Source organism: Phocoena sinus, chromosome 5, assembly GCF_008692025.1.
Source record: "Phocoena sinus isolate mPhoSin1 chromosome 5, mPhoSin1.pri, whole genome shotgun sequence".
Taxonomy (NCBI): Eukaryota; Metazoa; Chordata; class Mammalia; order Artiodactyla; family Phocoenidae; genus Phocoena; species Phocoena sinus.
The window spans coordinates 31,091,861-31,115,340 of record NC_045767.1 but is presented as its reverse complement, the minus strand read 5'-3'; the positions used below and the strand labels follow the sequence as shown (position 1 = coordinate 31,115,340).

The following is a 23,480-nucleotide window of genomic DNA, read 5'->3' as shown; positions in this document are numbered from 1 at the left end:
CAGTAATTGGTTTGTGATCGTATTAGAAATAAAAGGTTTTTTTTAATTGACACATATTGCACTCCTACATATCACATGATCACAAAACAGTATACTTAAAAACTAATGTCCTACAGTTAAATACTCTTAAAAAGGTCAGCAACATTTTTCTAATTGAAATATAGAGTATATTTTGATGTTTTAACAGTTTTAACATACGTGATTTGATTAACGTAGAGGAGCCAGAATGCAGCAAATATACTTACAGGAGGACCTATGGTGGGGGGAGAGTAGACAGAATAAGAAAAAGAGAGAGACAAATTAGTGAATATACGAATAGTAAGATTTAATAAAAGATTAGAACATCATAATAATATCAGCATAATACAAGAGACATAGAAATCACTTAAGAATTTAGTGCCTCTCAGTCATTTTTTAGATCATGAACCTATTATGAGACCATATCAGAAAAATGCATTTACATCTATGTACACACAAAATTTTATGTAAAATTTCAGAGAATATTCCCTGAGGACTGTTTATGAATTACTCAGAAGTTCATATAGTTTAAGAAAAGACTGTCTAATTTATACACCTAAAAAATTTAGATAAAATATGAATTAGGAAGAACGTTAGTCATTCATGATAGACCAGTTGTAGACAATTGATATATAAATTTCTTGAGTTTGGTAAAATGGCTAAATCAGAAAGGTACCTGCTATTTGTCCTAAGAATGTTTATCTTTCAGTAGTATTGTCAATATATATAAGACCAAGTCCTGATGTTTATGTAAGTTTCTTTAAAACTATGTATTCTCATCAAAACACAGGCAAAGTCTAAGAAAATTTCAACATTTCGTACACCATATGTTCAATTGAAGCACCAGTTCTCAGTAGCCAAGAAGTTGGGAATTCATTTTTATATTTTCTGTAAAACTGCATAAGTACAAAATTTTCACTATTTTTTCCTAATCCTCTTTCTTTCTTTCGACACAAAGATCAATTCAGTGATTATTTGGGTCCACCAATGTTTTATCATTTCTTTTTCCTCAAAAACATTTATAAAGTATCCTCTATTTTAAAACTTTGCACTCAATGAAAGGGATACCTATACAATTTTCCAGTTACTTAGAGTGAATGAGGTTTAAAAATAACTTTTGATAATTCTCTTAAAGGAATTAAGCAGCTATGTTTTCATAAAACCCTTTTTACTTTGACATCATATTTCCAAAAGGGAGAGGAAATGAGACAAAAAATATCAATCTGCGGTCTGCTCTTTTTGATAGGTTAGTATTTCTATTTTTTAACCCTTAGTAGATTGTTTTTAGTATTAATAAATACTTGTAGAAAATGCTGGAAAACAGCATTTCTTAGTACACTAAAATCAAACCTTAAATTACCTTCCTCTTATCTTGCAAGGAAGAATTGATGTCCTGTTAAGACTTCACATTTACATTTACATTTTTGGAGCCTTAGACTTTATAAAACTAGTAAAACCATAAGTGAACACACTCATTTGAATATCTTGATTTCAGAAAAAAAAAGTTTTTATTTGAATTTGCATATAGGGATTTGGCCTGAAAGCAAAAAAAAAACAAAACAAAAATCACTAAAATGGGTGTCAGGACAACTGGCTGTGCTTCTAGTTCTGCTCATAAAAAATTGCATGGCTTTGGCTGAACCACCTGACTGCTCTGGGTCGCCATTTCCTCAACTATAAAATGAAAACTCTGGATTGATTACTAAAGTTCCTGTCATCACTAAAATTCTATGGTTCTACAAGAGGAATAAAAATTCTTAAATTGTGAAAAGAATGAGAGTTAAAGCATGACAAAATTTTACCAGTTGGATAAAATCATAATCAGGTTTCCAGGACATGTGCCCCAGTGTCCCAAGGCAGATGTTTCCGCAGAGAGTGTGCATTGACTGACCACCTATGTAGGTGGAAAGATGGGTGATGCTGTCATACTGCATGTGGCTAAGAAACCCTCTGCTGTACACTGAAAGGGCAGATTTAACTTGACACAGTAAATAAGCCAAAATTGGGTGCCAGGGGTTAGTAAACTGTAATTAATAATATTTTGCAAACTTCTCCTTCCTACTGTTTGATGGAAATAAGAAGATAAAAAAAAAATTCTATGTGTAGCAGAGAAGATATAAACATCTCACAAACACACACACACACACGCATGCGTGCATGCACACAACAGCCAACAGAACAATATAATTACTAATTAGGAGGAACAGATGTGGGAACCTAGCCAGAACACGAATGACACAGAACAGCTGAAAGAGAGACTTACCAGATTCTCCTCTTCGGCCCCTTTTACCTCGTTTCCCCGGAGGGCCTGAAATAAAAAGAACAGTTTTTGGAATTTTTGGTTCCAAAATGGCTAGTAAATGATTTCTATATATCTTGTCACTGTTTTTAACTAACATGAAAAGGACCAGAGATTTGTAAAGGCCAACTCTGCCTCTGGCATTTCAGCATAACTGTTAAGCTTCATTTAATTATAAAAGCTGTCCTAGATCTCTAACCAACTAGTGTTACTTAGAAACACTAAAGATTCAGAATTTTTGTTCATCCTGCCCGGGTATCATCAATAAGAAAGGGTTTGCTAAGCAAACTGGTGGTGTTGAGATTTCATGTTTCTTAGGAAAATTTCTTTTCTGAAGGTTTCAGCATATTAATAATTAAAAGTACTAAGTACAAATGATTACAGTTTCTCTTCAGTCAGGTTCCTCATGCTTCTCTTGAAAATATTTAGTTGGCAGTTAATTAAACATATATATTAATAATGTAAATAATCTTTACAAATATTTCTATTTTATTAAATGTGAATTTTCATCTATTAGAATTTCTCTAATTAAGAACCAGCTGAGTTAAAATCACAACCCTTTTAATTGGAAAGTGTTTAGGTAGTAAGTATTGGTCTCATTTTTCTAAGGGGCTAGCTCATTATTGTCATTCAATAAATGTTGAGTCTTTACGGTGATCTCATTTTAAAAGTGAAGAAATAACCTTCTTTTTCAGTGAGTTCCCTATGAAGACCACCAAGCCAATATGTGTCAGACTTGCACAAGTTTCTAGACGTTCATGGTTTTCAAGCCATTATTCTCAACTATATAATTTCTGCCCTCATTTCCTTGGTTAGGAATAGCTCCCACTGAATTATGATCCCAGCAAATAGAAGAGAATAATTAGCCCACAGTGAGAATTGAGGTCTTAAAATATTTGCTGGGAGAAAGAGGCCAAGGAAAATACAGAACTGCTTGGTTTTGAAGAATGAGTTGCGAAGTTGGACTGATGACTTCTAAACTCTAGAAAGTTCAAGGCACAGGCCTTGGCACCCAGTTGACTCTTAACGTGATCCTGAGCTACCGACTTCCATATGGAAACACTATCACGAGAAATAGAAACATCAGTGGGCCAGGTTAGTTTCCCTGCAAGCCCTTACACAGAGTAAGTCTGGCCATCTGTGTTTTGTAAGAGGTTAAAAACAATCAAGCAATAAAATCAATTGAAAATATTAGGAGAAGCGGCTTTGTAGCAGAATCCAAAATTGTCATTCGAAATTTCAGGTTTCCTTCTGTGTTCTGAAATAAAGAGAGATTTTCATCACACTCAAGTTATCCTTGGCCAGACTGAGAGCAGAAGGAGAATCATATAAATAGGTAAATAAACCCAGTGGAATCCTAATAGGTATGAAAAATATACATTTATATACATGCTCAAACATACACAGACACAGGTATATATTGAAAAATTCTGATATATAATATACAATGTCCTTTGGATTAGGAATCAGATTTTTTTATATTACAAAATTACTATAAGAAGTGTTTAGCAACAGCTAGATACTTAGGATGTCTGTGGTCTGCACAGTAGGGACTATAGGTCATGTATAAGACGTATATCTGCTCTGAAGAAGCAAAGAAGTTGAAAAGACTAAAATAACACACATGAAAAATTTGTTAGTAGTATATGCTGTGAAGGCGGCACAATGAGTTTGTGCTCTGATTTGTTCCTTCTACTCTAAACACATGGTCAGTTATAAAAAGAGAAAACCATTTAAAAGTATTTGCATTCAAAAAAGACATGGGCATGTCCACAGGCCAGAAATGTACCAGAACTGGAAAGTGGAGAGCAGGGATAAACTATGAGCTTGCCTGGCTCTGGTTCTAGAAGTAGAAATGGTGGCTATGGGTTCTATCCCTGAAAAATAAATACCCAAAAGTTCTCTCATCAGATTCAGACTTACTTCTTAAAGCTGGGGGCTTATAAATGCTAAAGAGAAGTTTAAAAAAATCTAGCTCTCTGGCTTAAAGGCTGGGGAATATATATATAAACTCTCAATCAGAAAACGAAGCAAGCATCTGCTGGTTTGATTCCTGATTCTGTGATATTCGAAACATAAATCTGCGACAAGAGTCCTGAAATGTCATTTTAAGACAACTCTGGTCTAGAAAGCTGGGAGGTCAGGTAAAGACAGACATAAAATGATTAGGTAAGAAAAGGTGAGCATAGAGGAAAGAAAGGCAGACACACACAGAGAGAAAACTACACACACACACACACACACACACACACACACACTAAAAACCTCCTACTCACAATGAGTATAGAAGTCAAAGTTCCAAAACATATGAAGAAATCTAATGCTAAGAAAGGTAGCACTAAATAATAAGATCATGAATTCTTCCTAGGTAAAATTAATTAATTTTAAGAAACCATCAGATGAAGATTAGTATGTTAATTATGCTTTAAGAGATAAATGAAGAAGTAATACCCATTAAAGAGCAAGGGATTTTGAATGTAAACAAGGAAAAAAAAGAACAAGTGGATATGAAAGAGAACCCTTTAGAAATCTTGAAAATGACATTGAAATTAAAAAAAAAGATAAATCAGTTAAATGCTAGCCTGGATATGGTTGAAGAAGGAACAGTTATGGAAGATGTAGAATGCAGTCCAGAGAGACAGATCGAGTATCTATCTATGTATCTGACTAGCCACTGTAGTCTGAATGTACATGTCCTGCAAATTCACAGGTTGAAATTCTAACTCCCAAAGATGATAATTTTGGGAGTGGGGTCTTTGGGAGTTGCTTAAATCATGAAGCTGGAGACCTAAAGAATGGGGCTTATAAAAAAGACCCCACAGAGACCCCTAGCCCCTTCCACTATGTGAGGACACAGTGAAAAGACACCAGCTATGAACCAGGAAGAGGACCCTTACCTGAAGGTGACCATGCCGAAACCTTGATCTTAGATGTCCCAGCCTCCTGAACTGTGAGAAATAAATTTTTGTTGTTTATAAGCCACCCAGCCTGTGGTATTTTGTTATAGCAGCCCAAACAGAATGACTCTATCTACTATCTATCTATCTATCTATCTATCTATCTATCTATCTATCTATCATCTATCTGTCTGTGTATGTATCTATCTATCCATCTATGTTAAGAAGAAAATTTTTACTTATAAAAGAACTCAAAAGAAATGATAGAGAAGACTTTGTTTAAGAGATAATAGATGAGAATATTCTAGAATTGAACTTAGGAGACCTAAGATTGAACTTATACTCCAAGTGGCAAGTAAAAACAAATCACACTTAAACACAAAGGAGGAACTTAGAAATATTCATGGATAAAGAGAAAATGTTAAGAACTACCAGTGGGAAGATTACAGTGGAAGATACCTAACTGACTGCTGTCTCATCCACAACAAAGGTGCCAGAGGGCCCAGAACTGATTTTTAGGAAAAGCCTTAGAAACCTATAATTATGTTTGTTTATTGGAATTAGTTTGTCACTTTCCTCCAGAAGAATATTCCTTTTAAATAGTAGAATCTATCAAGGAAAAACAATACATTACATAAATGTTTAAAAATGATTTAAAATAAACTTTTAAAAAATTTAAAAGATATCAGATTATAAAAAATGATCAGAGAAGCAATGATATTTTTGAAGAAACCAAGAAACAAAGTTAAAGGGATTCCCTGGTGGTCCAGTGGTTAGGACTCAGCCCTTCCACTGCCGTTGGCCCAGGTTCAATCCTGCTTAGGGAACTAAGATCCTGTAAGCCACGCCAAAAAAAAAAAAAGGAACATGTCTGCCTTAAATATTCAATTTAAGAAATGAATCAAATGCTGTGGGAAATTTGTTCATTATATTGAGAGTTGAGGAAAAATAAAATCTAAGGAAACTGAAAAGATACTTGGTAAGACAGATATCTATTGAATATGACAATGTTTTCCAAAGAATTTCATAATATTTGAGAGAAAAAATTAAGCTAACCTAAGTTATGAGAAGATGGGAATCCAAACCCTATTGGATTTACAAAGAAAATATTTGATTTGAGAAGAGCATGTTATAATTGCTATAAGAAACAGAAGACTGAAGTGAGCATTATATTGAGCTTGTGAACTAATAAATTATACAAAACTCGCAGTAACACATAAAGATCTTGCTTACAAAGAAAATAAATAGAAGTTTTGAAAAAGTCTCCTGTGCAGATGAGATAATTTGATATCACTCCTGAATTTAAAGGCAAAAATAATTTAAAAATTATATACATGGGATGAATTTGATAATGGGCAGCTGGCGGATCACCAGAGTGAAAAAGAAGAAAAGACAAATGATAGATATTTCCCAGACAAAACCAATGTTAACAATAGCTAACAGTAGCTGAAAAAGATATTCCCAAATATACAATGGAATATTACTCAGCCATAAAAAGAAAGGAAATTGAGTTACCTGAAGTGAGGTGGATGGACCTAGAGTCGGTCATACAAAATGAAGTAAGTCAGAAAGAGAAAAACAAATACCGTATAGTAACGCATATATATGGAATCAAAAAAAAAAAAAAGGTACTGATAAACCTAGTTGCAGGGTAGGAATAAAGATGTAGACATAGAGAATGGACTTGAGGAAACAGGGTGGGAGGGGGAAGCTGGGGTGAAGTGAGAGTAGCATCGACATATATACACTATCAAACGTAAAATAGCTAGTGGGAAGCAGCAGCATAGCACAGGGAGAGCAACTCAGTGCTTTGTGATGACCTAGAGGGGTGGGATAGGGAGGATGGGAGGGAGGGGATATGGGGACATGTGCATGCATGTGGCTGATTCACTTTGCTGTACAACACAAACTAATACAGTATTGTGAAGCAATTATACTCCAATAAAGATCTATTTAAAAAAAAAAAGAAAGTAAAAGAAAAAGATAGTGCTCATTTCTATTCCAAACTGAGTGATGAAGTGTCAGTCAGGCATGAGCCGTAAGAACAAATATAGAAGGTGGAACCTGACTCTTATTCACTGAATTTGGCCAGGTCCGTGCAGCAGAAATTCTAAGTGAATTTTCTCAGCAGAAAGACATGCCTCTGCAAAAGAAACTCGTTCAAGAATATGAATGGGAAGAGAAAAAGCAGAAGCTATCAGCAACAGAGGAAGTGAAAACTTACAGAGAATTTATGAAATAAAGAATAAATTATAGAGGAGCTTCAAGATGGCGGAAGAGTAAGACATGGAGATCACCTTCCTCTCCACAAATACATCAGAAATACATCTACATGTGGAACAACTCCTACAGAACACCTACTGAACACTGGCAGAAGACCTCAGAGCTCCCAAAAGGCAAGAAACTCCCCACGTACCTGGGTAGGGCAAAAGAAACAAGAAAAAACAGAGACAAAAGAATAGCGACGGGACCTGCACCAGTGGGAGGGAGCCATGAAGGAGGAAAGGTTTCCACACATTAGGAAGCCCCTTCGCTGGCAGAGACTGTGGGTGGCGGAGGGGGAAGCTCCGGAGCCACGGAGGAGAGCACAGCAACAGGGGTGCGGAGGGCAAAGCGGAGAGATTCCCGCACAGAGGATCAGGGCCGACCAGCACTCACCAGCCCGAGAGGCTTGTCGGCTCACCTGCCGGGCAGGGCAGGGGGCTGGGAGCTGAGGCTCGGGCTTCGGTTGGATGGGGTTGGCTGCGAGAACACAGCCTGAAGGGACTAGTGCACCACGGCTAGCCAGCAGGGAGTCCGGGGGAAAGTCTGGAGCTGCCAAAGAGACCATTGTTTTGGGGTGAGCGAGGAGAGGGGATTCAGAGCACCGCCTAAACGACCTCTAGAGACAGGCGTGAGCCGTGGCTATCAGCGTGGACAGCAGAGACGGGCATGAGACGCTAAGGCTGCTGCTGCTGCCACCAAGAAGCCTGTGTGCAAGCACAGGTCACTATCCACACCTCCCTTCCCGGGAGCCTGTGCAGCCCGCCACTGCCAGGGTCCTGGGATCCAGGGACAACTTCCCCGGGAGAACGCACGGCGCACCTCAGGCTGGTGCAACATCACACCAGCTTCTGCCACCGCAGGCTCGCCCAGCATCCGTACTCCTCCCTCCCCCGCGCTTGAGTGAGCCAGAGCCCCCTTCGTTCTTCTGAGCAAAGAAAAGACGCCCTCTGGCGACCTACACGCAGAGGCGGGTCCAATCCAAAGCTGAACCTGGGAGCTGTGCGAACAAAGAAGAGAAAGGGAAATCTCTCCCAGCAGCCTCAGGAGCAGCGGATTAAATCTCCACAATCAACGTGGTGTATCCTGCATCCGTGGAATACCTGAATAGACAACAAATCATCCCAAATGGAGGAGGTGGATTTGGGAGCAAAGATATATATTTTTTTTCCCTTTTTCTCTTTTTGTGAGTGTGTATGTGTATGCTTCTGTGTCTGATTTTGTCTGTATAGCTTTGCTTTGACCATTTGCCCTAGGGTTCTGTCCGTCTGTTTTTGTTTTTTTTTACTTTTTAAAATTTTTTCCTTAATAATTATTTTTTATTTTAATAACTTGATTTTATTTTATTTTACTTTATTTTATTTCATTTTATCTTCTTTCTTTTCTTCCTTTCCTTCCTTCCTTCCTTCCTCCCTCCCTCCCTTCCTTTCTTTCTTTCTTTCTTTCTCCCTTTTACTCTGACCCACATGGATGAAAGGCTCTTGGTGCTCCAGCCAGGCATCAGGGCTGTGCCTCTGAGGTGGGAGAGCCAACTTCAGGACACTGGTCTACAAGAGACCTCCCAGCTCCACATAATATCAAACAGCGAAAATTTCCCAGAGATCTCCATCTCAACGCCAAGACCCAGCTCCACTCAACGACCAGCAAGCTACAGCGCTGGACACCCTATGCCAAACAACTGGCGGGACAGGAACACAACCCCACCCATTAGCAGAGAGGCTGCCTAAAATCATAATAAGGCCACAGGCACACCAAAACACAACACCAGACGTGGACCTACCCACCAGAAAGACAAGATCTAGCCTCATCCACCAGAACACAGGCACTAGTCCCCTCCACCAGGAAGCCTACACAACCCACTGAACCAACCTTAGCCACTGGGGACAGACACCAAAAACAACGGAAACTACGAACCTGCAGCCTGCCATAAGGAGACCCCAAACACAGAAAGTTAAGCAAAATGAGGAGATAGAAAAACACACAGCAGATGAAGGAGCAAGGTAAAAACCCACCAGACCTAACAAATGAAGAGGAAATAGGCAGACTACCTGAAAAAGAATTCAGAGTAATGATAGTAAAAATGATCAAAAATCTTGGAAATTGAATAGAGAAAATACAAGAAATGTTTAACAAGGACCTAGAAGAACTAAAGAGCAAACAAACAATGATGAACAACACAATAAATGAAATTAAAAATTCTCTAGAATGGATCAATAGCAGAATAACTGAGGCAGAAGAATGGATAAATGACCTGGAAGATAAAATAGTGGAAATAACTACTGCAGAGCAGAATGAAGAAAAAAGAATGAAAAGAACTGAGGACAGTCTCAGAGACCTCTGGGACAACATTAAACGCACCAACATTCGAATTATAGGGGTCCCAGAAGAAGAACAGAAAAAGAAAGGGACTGAGAAAATATTTGAAGAGATTATAGTTGAAAACTTCCCTAATATGGGAAAGGAAATAGTTAGTCAAGTCCAGAAAGCACAGAGAGTCCCATACAGCATAAATCCAAGGAGAAACATGCCCAGACACATATTAATCAAACTATCAAAAATTAAATACAAAGAAAAAATATTCAAAGCAGCAAAGGAAAAACAACAAATAACACAAAAGGAAATGCCCGAAAGGTTAACAACTGATCTTTCAGCAGAAACTCTGCAAGCCAGAAGGGACTGGCAGGACATATTTAAAGTGATGAAGGAGAAAAACCTACAACCAAGATTACTCTACCCAGCAAGGATCTCATTCAGATTTGATGGAGAAATTAAAACCTTTACAGACAAGCAAAAGCTAAGAGAATTCAGCACCACCAAACCAGCTTTACAACAAATGCTAAAGGAAATTGTCTAGGCAGGAAACACAAAAGAAGGAAAAGACCTACAATAACAAACCCAAAACAATGCAGAAAACGGAAATTGGAACATACATATCGATAATTACCTGAAATGTAAATGCTCCAACCAAACGACATAGACTGGCTGAATGGAGACAAAAACAAGACCCATATATATGCTGTCTAGAAGAGACCCACTTCAGACCTAGGGACACATACAGACTGAAAGTGAGGGGATGGAAAAAGATATTCCATGTAAATGGAAATCAAAAGAAAGCTGGAGTAGCAATTCTCATATCAGACAAAATAGACTAAAATAAAGACTATTACAAGAGACAAAGAAGGACACTACATAATGATCAAGGGATCAATGCAAGAAGAAGATATAACAATTGTAAAGATTTATGCACGCAACATAGGAGCACCTCAATAAATAAGGCAAATACTAACAGCCATTAAAGGGGAAATCGACAGTAACACAATCATAGTAGGGGACTTTAAAAGCCCACTTTCACCAATGGACAGAACATTCAAAATGAAAATAAATAAGGAAACACAAGCTTTAAATGATACATTAAACAAGATGGACTTAACTGATAGTTATAGGCTATTCCATCCAAAAACAACAGAATACACATTCTTCTCAAGTGCTCATGGAACGTTTTCCAGGATAGATCATATCTTGGGTCACAAATCAAGCCTTGGTAAATTTAAGAAAATTGAAATCGTATCAAGTATCTTTTCCAACCACAATGCTGTGAGATTAGATATCAATTACAGGAAAAAATACAAGCAAATGGAGGCTAAAAAATACACTATATAATAACCAAGAGATCACTGAAGAAATCGAAGAGTAAATCAGAAAATACCTAGAAACAAATGACAATGAAAACACGACGACCCAAAACCTATGGGATGCAGCAAAAGCGGTTCTAAGAGGGAAGTTTATAGCAATACAATCCTACCTCAAGAAACAACAAACATCTCAAATAAACAACCTAACCTTGCACCTAAAGCAATTAGAGAAAGAAGAATAAAAAAACCCCGAGGTTAGCAGAAGGAAAGAAATCATAAAGATCAGATCAGATATAAATGAAAAAGAAATGAAGGAAACAATAGCAAAGATCAATAAAATTAAAAGCTGGTTCTTTGAGAAGATAAACAAAATTGATAAACTATTATCCAGATTCATCAAGAAAAAAAGGGAAGCCCAACAAATTCTTAGAAATGCACAACCTTCTGAGATTGAACCAGGAAGAAATAGAAAATATAAACAAACCAATCACAAACACTGAAATTGAAACTGTGATTAAAAATCTTCCAACAGGGCTTCCCTGGTGGCGCAGTGGTTGGGAGCCCGCCTGCCGATGCAGGGGACACGGGTTCATGCCCCGGTCCGGGAAGATCCCACATGCTGCGGAGTGGCTGGGCCCGTGAGCCATGGCCACTGAGCCTGCGCGTCCGGAGCCTGTGCTCCGCAACGGAAGAGGCCACAACAGTGAGAGGCCCACGTACCGCAAAAAGAAAAAAAAAATCCTCCAACAAACCAAAGCCCAGGACCAGATGGTTTCACAGGCGAATTCTCTAAAACATTTAGAGAAGAGCCAAGATCTATCCTTCTCAAACTCTTCCAAAATATAGCAGAGGGAGGAACACTCCCAAACTCATTCTACGAGGCCACCATCACCCTGATACCAAAACCAAACAAAGATGTCACAAAGTAAGAAAACTACAGGCCAATATCACTGATGAACATAGATGCAAAACTCCTCAACAAAATACTAGCAAACAGAATCCAACAGCACATTAAAAGGATCATACACCATCATCAAGTGGGGTTTATCCCAGGAATGCAAGGATTCTTCAATATATGCAAATCAATCAATGTGATACACCATACTAAATTGAAGGAGAAAAACCATATGATCATCTCAATCGATGCAGAGAAAACTTTCGACAAAATTCAACACCCAGTTATGATAAAAACCCTCCAAAAAGTAGGCATAGAGGGAACTTTCCTCAACATAATAAAGGTCATATATGACAAACCCACAGCCAACATCGTCTCAATGGTGAAAAACTGATACCATTTCCACTAAGATCAGGAACAAGACAAGGTTGCCCACTCCCATCACTATTATTCAACATAGTTTTGGAAGTTTTAGTCACAGCAATCAGAGAAGGAAAAGAAATAAAAGTAATCCTAATCGGAAAAGAAGAATTAAAGCTGTCATTGTTTGCAGATAACATGGTGCTACACATAGAGAATCCTAAAGATGCTACTAGAAAAGTACTAGAGCTAATCAATGAATTTGGTAAAGTAGCAGGATACAAAATTAATGCACAGAAATCTCTAGCATTCCTATACACTAATGATGAAAAATCTGAAAGTGAAATTAAGAAAACACTCCCATTTACCACTGCAACAAAAAGAATAAAATATTTAGGAATAAACCTACCTAAGGAGACAAAAGACCTGTATGCAGAAAACTCTAAGACACTGATGAAGGAAATTAAAGATGATACAAATAGATGGAGAGGTATACCATGTTCTTGGATTGGAAGAATCAACATTGTGAAATTGACTCAACTACCCAAAGCAATCTACAGATTCAATGCAATCCCTATCAAATTACCACTGGTATTTTTCACAGAACTAGAACAAAAAAATTAACAATTTATATGGAAATACAAAGGACACCCGATAGCCAAAGCAATCTTGAGAAAGAAAAACGGAGCTAGAGGAATCAGGCTCCCTGACTTCAGCCCATACTGCAAAGCTACAGTAATCAAGACAGTATGGTACTGGCACAAAAATAGAAATATAGCTCAATGGAAGAGGATGGAAAGCCCAGAGATAAACCCACACACATATGGTCACCTTATCTTTGATAAATGAGGCAAGAATATACAGTGGAGAAAAGACAGCCTCTCCAATAAGTGGTGCTGGGATAACTGGACAGGTACATGTAAAAGTATGAAATTAGAACACTCCCGAGCACCATACACAAAAATAAACTCAAAACGGATTAAAGACCTAAATGTAAGGCCAGACACTATCAAACTCTTAGAGGAAAACCTGTGCAGAACACTCTATGACATAAATCACAGCAAGATCCTTTTTGACCCACCTCCTAGAGGAATGGAAATAAAAACAAAAATAAACAAATGGGACCTAATGAAACTTCAAAGCTTTTGCACAGCAAAGGAAACCATAAGCAAGACAACCCTCAGAATGGGAGAAAATATTTGCAAATGAAGCAACTGACAAAAGATTAATCTCCAAAATTTACAAGCAGCTCATGCAGCTCAATTCAAAAAAACAAACAACCCAATCCAAAAATGGGCAGAAGACTTAAATAGACATTTCTCCAAAGAAGATATACAGATTGCCTACAAACACATGAAAGAATGCTCAACATCATTAATCATTAGAGAAATGCAAATCAAAAGTACAATGAGATATCATCTCACACCCATCAGAATGGCCATCATCAAAAAATCTACAAACAATAAATGCTGGAGAGGGTGTGGAGAAAAGGGAACCCTCTTGCACTGTTGGTGGGAATGTAAATTGATACAGCCACTATGGAGAATAGTATGGAGGTTCCTTAAAAAACTAAAAATAGAACTACCATACCACCCAGCAATCCCACTACTGGGCATATACCGAAACCATAATTCATAAAGAGTCATGGACCAAAATGTTCATTGCAGCTCTATTTACAATAGCCAGGACATGGAAGCAACCTAAGTGTCCATCAACGGATGAATGGATAAAGAAGATGTGGCACATATATACAATGGAATATTACTCAGTCATAAAAAGAAACTAAATTGAGTTATTTGTAGTGAGGTGGATAGACCTAGAGTCTGTCATACAGAGTGAAGTAAGTCAGAAAAAGAAAGACAAATACCGTATGCTAACATATATACATGGAATTTAAGGGAAAAAAATGTCATGAAGAACATAGGGGCAAGACAGGAATAAAGACACAGACCTACTAGAGAATGGACTTGAGGATATGGGGAGGGGGAAGGGTAAGCTGTGACAAAGGGAGAGAGTGGCAATGGACATATATACACTACCAAACATAAAATAGCTAGCTAGTGGGAAGCAGCCGTATAGCATAGGGAGATCAGCTCGGTGCTTTGTGACCACCTAGAGGGGTGGGATAAGGAGGGAGGGAGGGAGGGAGATATAAGAGGGAAGAGATATGGGAACATATGTATATGTATAACTGATTCACTTTGTTATAAAGCAGAAACTAACATACCATTGTAAAGCAATTATACTCCAATAAAGATGTTTAAAAAAAAAGAATATAGAAAACAGAGGGAGGCTATAAAACCGGATTGATCTTCACGATAAGAGAATTCACGACAACTGATACTGTGCAGCTTCAGAAAGAGTTTTTGCTTGCAAGATGGTGCCAACTGTCATCCTGAGATAGAAATTAGTAAAAATGAGCCATAATGGCAATGCTTTAAAGACCAGGGTCAACAACCTCAATTGCAGACAGATCAAGGTCATCAAATCACATCATAGCAAGGTGTCTTAAGCCAAGCCAGTTCTTTTGACCCACAAGTAATTATGTTGGAACACTCTACTTCTCACTAATGGTGTACCTACCTGTGATAAGGCCATTCTCTAAGGTTCGAAATGTGCCTAGAAATAAACATATGCCTATATATGGGTCTTCCCATGGTCTTGGGGGTGGGTAGTTATTGCAGGCACCTAGAATACCCTTTTCTGGTTTATCAGACCAATTACCAAATTCTGTCATTTCCCCTATGACTTGGGTCTGTTTATTCTTCTCCACTCCTAGTAGAATTTTAAGCTGAGCTTAAATATAAATTTTCTAGGTACTCTGAGGAGAGATTTTTTTTTTACTGGAATTCTATTTGTATTTTTAAATATTTTTACCTCTTAAAAACATTTGCAATTAAACACACAGGAGGCATTCAAGAAAAGTTTCAGGATTCATAATTGGCTGGGTATTTTGTTTTGTTTTTACCTTATGCTTTCTATTTCAATGCACATTTCTGCTATGTCTGCTTTTTTGGAGAGAAGAAATAAGATGGATAGAAACAAAGGGAAGAAATCAACTAAAAATGGATTACAAACTTAAACATAAATGCTGAAACCATAAAGCTCCTAGAAGAAAACATAGGGGAAAATTTCCTTGACATTGGCCTTACAACGATTTTTTCGATATGACACCGAAAGCAAAACTAAACAAGTGGGATTACATCAAACTAAAAAATCTCAACCTACATTCTGATATATATAAGGAACCCCTACAACTCAATAGCAGAAAAACAAATAATCCAATTTAAAAATGGGCAAAAGACCTGAATAGACATTTTTCCAAAAAAGACGTACACACGGCCAACAGATATGTGAAAGGGTGCTCAATATCACTAATCATCAGAAAAATGCAAATCAAAACCACAGTGAAGTATCACTTCACACCTGTTAGGATGGCTATTAGTTTAAAAAAAAAAAAGGATAAGTGTTTGTGAGGGTTAGAGAAAAGAGAACCCTCTTACACTGTTGGTGAGAACATAGATTGGTGCAGCCAGCCACTATGGAAAACAGTATGGAGGTTCCTCAAAAAATTAAAACTAGAACTACCATATGATCCAGAAATCCCACTTTTGGGTATTTATCCAAAAGAATTGAAATCAGGATCTAAAAGAGATACCTGCAGTCCCATGTTCACTGCAGCATTTTCCACAATAACTGAGACATGGAAACAACTTAAATGTCCATCAACAGATGAATGATGGATAAATGATGGTATATATACACATGCAATGGAAAATGATTTATCCTTAAAAAAGAAGGAAATCCTGCCATTTGCAACAACATGGATGGACCTGAAGGGTATTATGCTAAGTGAAAGAAGCCAGAAACAGAAAGACAAATACTGTACAGTTGCATTTATGTGTGGAATCTAAAACAGTCGAAATCATAGAAGCAGAGAGTAGAATGGTTGTTGCCAGGGGCTGGGGGCAAATGGAGAGGTTATGGTCAAGGAGTACAAAGTTTTAATTATGCAAGATAAATAAATTCTGGAGATCCACCATACAGCATAGTGCCTATAGCTAATAATACATTGCTAAAATTTGCTAAAAGGGTACATCTTATGTTGTATTCTTACCACAAAATGATAATAATAATGGAGGGGGTGGGAGAAACTTTGGGAGATGATGGATTGTCTATGCCTTGATGATGGTGATGGTTTCATGGATGTATACTTATCCCAAGCTCATCCATTATATATATATATATATATATATATATATATATATATATATATATACACACACACACACATATACAACTATTTTACATGTCAGTCATACTTCAGTACAACAGTTTAAAAAAAAGAGACAAAGGAAAGGCTCATGCCTTGGGTGATTGTGCTTAGGTCTATTGTCATAAAAACCTGAGAACAGAGAGAAATGTAGCCATCTTGTTACACAAATGACCTAATGGTCACTAATGACACAAGTCACTGGGGAATTAATTCCTGACTGAATTTCTATGAAGAAGGCAATGAACACATGTAAACGCACAAACTAAGGGCAAAATAAATATTAGCTCCCTCTTCTGTTTTATTTAGATTCTCTTTTTATATTTAGTCATTAAGTGATCATAATATATTTAAGTATCTGATAAGAAACGCTGAATATGTATGTGAAAAAAGTGTGGGAGATTAACATTACCTTCCAATTGCCATATTCAAAGAGGCAATTTAGTATAATAAAAAGAATATGGAACAAAGAGTTAAAAGATATAGGTTCTCACTGATGTGTAAATTGAGCTAACTTCCAATTAACCTCTTTGATATTGGTGTGCCAAAAAATCTGATAAATAGTACTAACTCTACCACGTTTATATGATTATCTTGAGGGTGAAAACAGTAAAGTGTTTTATACATTATGTTAACTGACTGTTTCCTTTATTTTTCATTATTGCAGCAAGGCTTATAAACTATTTCTATGCTATATTACTGTCATACTGTCAATAAAAATAATAAGACTTCTAAACAATTCTACGTATCTTAATAAAAGGCTAAAACTTCTTATCAGAAGTTTCATCTCCAGAAGCAAAGAGATTCTTTAAGGACATCAGAGAAAATACTATAAAATACCTCAAGCAACAGTAAATATTACAAAAAGCAAATACAGTCATCCCTTGGTATCCACGGGGGAATTGGTTCCAGGACCCCGCTTGAATACCAAAATCTTTGAATTCTCAATTTCCCTACATGAAATGGTATAGTATTTGCATGTAGCCCACGCACATCCTCCTGCATACTTTAAATCAGCTCCACATTGGGCTTCCCTGGTAGCGCAGTGGTTGAGCGTACGCCTGTTGATGCAGGGGACATGGGTTCGTGCTCCGGTCTGGGAAGATCCCACATGCCGCGGAGCGGCTGGGCCAGTGAGCCATGGCCGCTGAGCCTGCGCATCTGGAGCCTGTGCTCCGCAACGGGAGAGCCCACAACAGTGAGAGGCCCGCATACCGCACACACACACACAAAAACTCAATAAATCAGCTCTAGATCACTTTCACTACGTAATACAATGTATATGCTATGTAAATAGTCTCCAGTGTGCGGCAACTTCAAGTTTTGCTTTTTGGAAGTTTCTGGAATTTTTTTCCTAATCTTTTCCATCTGTGATTGGTTGAATTCACAGAACCTGTGGATACAAAGAGCCAACCATACTCTTATCCACAATTCTGGAGTCAGAAAAATGGAAATGTTAAGGCAAAGAAACAGCAAGTGGCTGAGCTTGTGGTCAGGCAGGGAAAGAGCGAGTAAGAAGCGATGAGCAGATAGAGAAACCCCAGGGGAAAATAAATGCTGGGTTAGGGAGGCCTAAAGGAGAAATGTGTACAAAGCCAGGATGCCCCTCCACCCCAACCAACCCCAGGAATAGGCCTCCAACAGCTGCAGATGGCCCTGGGGAGGGAGGAACCCGTCTGGACACAGAGGAGACTGCGGATCATCCTTTCTGAACCATCCATCGTCCCCCATCATCCAGTTACTTCAGAAGACTAAGCCAGGTTTACCTTCAGATCTTCCGGATTAACCTTACAAGGAGGCACAGTTGAATTTCAGAGCCTTCCCCAAAGTCCTCCCACCTGCTTACTTGCTTAATGCCTGAAATTCTTTCAGCATAGACCAAGGCTTTGCATTCCACAGCTAGAAGTAAAAGGTTTAAACAGCAGATGCCTTGTAGAAGTAGAATATTAGCTAAAATTTATATTCTCCATACTCATAAAATGTCTGTACTAAAACCTCCCCAGGAGGTGATATAGCCCAAAGGTTTTCACCCTGTACTTCATATTGACTACCAGAGCAGCTCCAATTTGCCATATTGAATTGCAACCATTTGCAGTGAAAGTTTGTTGGCTAAAACGAGTTTATAAATCATATTCTTGCAAACGTAAAATTAAAGCCAAGAGAGGTGAAAACAACCTGCGGAAGGTCCCACACAGCAGACACCAGCTTCCTGATTCCAAGCTCAGTGCTCTTTGACTCACTACATTGCCCCTCCTTTTTGAACTCACACTGCATGTGAGTTCCTGAGAGACTGGACACAGCCAGTGCAAACTTCCCAAACTGCTTCATTTTACCAATGGCCTGCCTCATATTCTTATAACAGGGCTACTTAGGCAGATATGTTATTACTTGTTACAGTCTCCCACTAGACTGTAAGCTCTGGAAGGTAGGGATTCCCTTGTTCATCCTTATGTCTCTAGCAACTGGCACAGGGCTTATCACTTGAACCTTTAAAGAAATTTGGCCTATGGGCTATTTGATGCATGCCAACGTTATTTCATACCACATTAATTTTTCAGAGAAATAATTTTTCTTATTCAGGAGTTTCATTTTCCAAGATACTTTAAATCAGCAGGTATTCCACTATACATAACACGGACTTGTATGTTTTAAATATCTTTTATGTGTGTTTTTGTCTCAAATTTCCTCAAGTTTTTAATCTCTGTGCAGTATCAGTTTATAAAAGAAAGCTGATCGTAATAAATAATAGATAATAATTTAAGTTTACAATAGACAAGCTCCACAACTCTCACTACAGAGTATTTTCCAGATATACAGTACTTATTTGAAAGCCAATGAGTTCAACTGAAAAGCTGTAAAAGTATTTCCCTTGTTTTTAAACAACATAAGAGACATACTAACAAATCTTTCAGGGATTCTATTCTTACAAGTTATCAGAGTAATAAAAAATATAACAATGAATAGTTTGTTAGCAAAAATAGTTCACTAGTATCTTAGTTATAAACAACAAATATGAAGTTGCAAAATTTTTATTTTCATACCCTAACCGGGCTATATCATAATTTTAATAGGCTATGAATATCTATAATGTACTGGCACCCTAAGATTAGTAATTAAATTTGTTTTGTCAAATTCTATAGGGGGTTTTAAAAAATCAAATAAAGATACCAAATCTTTAAGGTAACTCTATGAATATTCTTTTCATAAACATGTTTATTTTCTAGCTTTCATACCAGGAACTTTTTGACAATTCCAAGTAAAACTTGTAAAACATAAAGTATATGCAGAAAATGTGTTCAGCTGAGGATAAAACAATGTGACTCATGGAAGGCACGAAAAGAGAAAAAGTGGCTACCAAGTTTGAGTACAATAACAGTGTACATGTTAGGCCACCTAAAGCCAAATGGGTGGATAGGTGTGTGTGCACTGCTTTAAATGTAAAATACAAAATGTGCCTACCTTGTTTTATTGTGCTTCATTTTTTGTTTTCACAAATACTACATTTTTTACAGATTAAAACTTTGTGGCAACCCTGTGTCAAGCAAGTCTATCAGCGCTATTTTTTTCAAAAGCATTTGCTCACTTCGTGTCTGTGTCACATTTTGGTAATTCTTGCAACATTTCAAACTTTCTCATTATTATTACGTTTGCTGTGGCGATCTGTGGTCAGTGATTTTTAACATTACTACTATGACTTATTCCTTGAAGGCTCAGATAATGGTTAGCAATTTTTAGCAATAAGATGTTTTTAAATTAAGGTATACGCTTTTTTTTAGATATAATGTTGTTGCACACTTAATAGACTATAGTATGGTATAAACATAACTTTTATATGCACTGGGAAACCAACAAATTCGTGTGACTAGCTTTATGTGATATTTGCTTTATTGTGGTGATCTGGAACTGAACCCACAGTATCTCTGAGGTATGCCTGTGATTCTTTGGCGTAGTAGCCAAAATGGTTATTAGCCACTAGTTTAGAAGAAAACGAACTAGTTATTCTAGAATATACTGCTCATTAGGAAAGTCCTTATTTTCAGGTAGTTGAGTTTCTACTCTGCGAAGATAGGCCAATGGGCCAAAATTGCCTCCTAAACTTTCTCCTTCCCAGGCATCTCACTGTAAGTTCAGTTCTTGCTTGGGCTAGGCTTAAATGAAGCATTTCAAGTTTACCCAAGAATTAACTGATATTTGTAAATTTTATAAGTAGGGGGAAATGACCATATTTATGAGATAATCGGAGACTCTTACAAGAACATACTGGAAAACGACTGCACTTAAACAATAAACAGAAGGGATTTCCAAACTGAGTGCAGTGAAACGTTTTCTGAGCTTTGCGTAGATGCTTTGTTTCCGGAAATAGAATTCCAGCAAATGAGGAATTGTCTTTATTGTTGTTTTCAATTTTTAGATAATAAATATAGTAGAATATTCAATAGAAACTGTTCAAGACTACAAATAACCAGTGTTGCAGTTCGTTGAACTTTAATGAGCTCTGATGTGGCACAGTTGTTATTTCTATCATTCTTCTCCCACACATGAAGTGTTTCATTATTACGGTACTAGAATGTTTTACCCCATGATCCTACAGGGGATTTGTCATGACAGCTTTTAAAAAAAATTTCTACTTGCAGGGGAGGGGGCTGTCAGAGAGTAGGGGTTGGGACATAGGAAAGATGTGTTGTTTCTTCGTGAGATTAAATGAGTGATTATTACATATACAATGTCATATATTAACATGAAAAAAGAGTTCAGTTCCCAAGCTAGCAAAAAAATTTAAATGAGCTCTGTAGATTCCATGTTTCTAATGGAACGTAGAGTGGTAAACAGATCTTTTAAAGATAAAGAGATAAAGAGAATTTTTAACAGACAAAAATAACAAGATCAATGGATGAATGTTGTTTGTCACATGCTCAATAAATTAAATAATGTTAATTTTTCACTTATCAGAGATTGAAACAATCTTCCTTACAGGAAATGGAAAAGAAAGTGGACTAATGGAAACTGGGATCTGTTTTCACTAATGGCTTTGCAATGTCGCAAACTTTTGCCAAATAGCTGATGGATGACTTAAACACAGCAGCCGCACATACACCAATACACACATGTAAATGGCCCACATGTCTTCAAGCTGGTGCTAAGTTAATTATTGATGTATATTGCCAAAATTAGTCACCAATAGGAAAAATAATCATAACAGATCTGGCTTAACACTGAAAATTAGTGATAGAGAGTGAGTAAACAAAAAGTCAAGATGAAACCACCGAAGTAGTAGGAGTACTTCAGAGGGAAAGGGCAACATGGATGTCTGGACCTGATGAAACAAGCATGAAGGCACAGTGTACTAAAGCAATGAGAACAAGAGAGAGAGAATAAGAGGCTGTCCATGGAAGTCAGCAAACCTGATGACCACATGGTGGGGGGGTAAGAAAACACAGAATACTTTGACATAATAAAAAGGAAAAGTGTTCATCACTCATCTGGCACTGCCCATGCATTGTTCCATTTATTTATACTAATTGTGTGATCGCAATATAATTTTGGAAGGTGATGATATAAAGAGGTTAAGTGACTTTCTCAACATCACATATCTAGTAAGTGGTGGATTAGCCATTTATACCCAGAAAGTCCGACTCCTAAATTGTGAATTCTAAAACTAAAGACAGACTCATTTACCAAGCACACTATGGATCACTCTATTTTCTGATATAAACACAGAGAGCTTCCATTAAGGAAACTAGGAGCTTTAAATAAACTCAGAAAGAACAGGGTCATGAGTGTTTCGGAAAGCCTCTGTTTACAATTCCAATTTATAAGCTTATTTTTGGCTTCTCATTTTAAATGTAAAATAACCATGAGAAATCACTGGCCAAAAGCTGATAAACTTTTATTTTATAAAACTAAAAAGGAACTGTTCTCGCTCCATACACTGAAAACATTCACAGTTAACCTAGTGGGATGTGATAGCACATATTTATGTATATGATCAGTTAATATACTCTTACACAATGCATGACAGTTTTTTTTTTTTGACAGTAAGAACACTTAACATGAGATCTATCCTCTTAACAAAATTTTAAATGTACAATACAGTATTGTTAGCTATAGCGTGTGCATCAGTTTTAACAGGTCTTTTACATATAAGTATGTAGAATGAGACAAATAAGAAAAATATTGATCTTTTAGAAATAAGGGATAGTGTCTGTCTTGTTCACTATTTTGTTCCCAGCACCTGGCACATAATTAAATGTTAGTTAAACGGATGACTATGTTTTTTAAAAGATGAAATAACAATAACAGCTTTGTAATATTTCTTCTGGTTAAAAAACAGCACAGTACAATTTTTAAAATCAGCCTTGTTATAAACAAGACAACAGGCCCAAAATGGAGTTGCTTATGCTAAACCCCCATCACTGAATCAAGACTTAAGTACAGTTTCAGTCTCTCCCAGAAATGGAATCTTTAACCAGTCAATGAGGAATAGTCTAATTAGTACTAGTTAGGTAATCTTCCTGATAGACCCCTGCCATCCCCTAAAGGAAAGTAAACTTGCAATAACCAACCCACTTTCTTGTCTAGTATAACTTCCTTGTTCCCACTCCCTTCTGCCTATAAAAGCTTTCATTTTGTACAGTTCCTCAGAGCTCCTTTCTATCTACTAGATGAGATGCTGCTTGATTCATGAATTGTTGAATAAAGTCAATAAACGTCTTTAAAATGTACTAGGTTGGATTTTGTTTTTTAATAAGCCATAGGGACATATGTTTGAACCTGACTCTGCAACACACTAGTTTTGTGACTTTAGACAGATTAACCTTATACAACCTGTTTCTTCATCTACAAA

General features: G+C 37.2%; 1 protein-coding gene across 1 annotated transcript in view; it reads right to left on the bottom strand.

The window, feature by feature from the left end:
- Positions 1 to 23,480, bottom strand: part of COL25A1 (collagen type XXV alpha 1 chain) — a 478,322-nt gene that overhangs the window by 211,579 nt on the left and 243,263 nt on the right. The window contains exons 3-4 of the mRNA XM_032633191.1: positions 2,282 to 2,326; positions 246 to 253 (exon numbers count right to left, since the gene is read on the bottom strand). Of these exons, the coding sequence (XP_032489082.1) occupies positions 246 to 253; positions 2,282 to 2,326 (53 nt within the window). The remainder of the gene's footprint in view (positions 1 to 245; positions 254 to 2,281; positions 2,327 to 23,480) is intronic.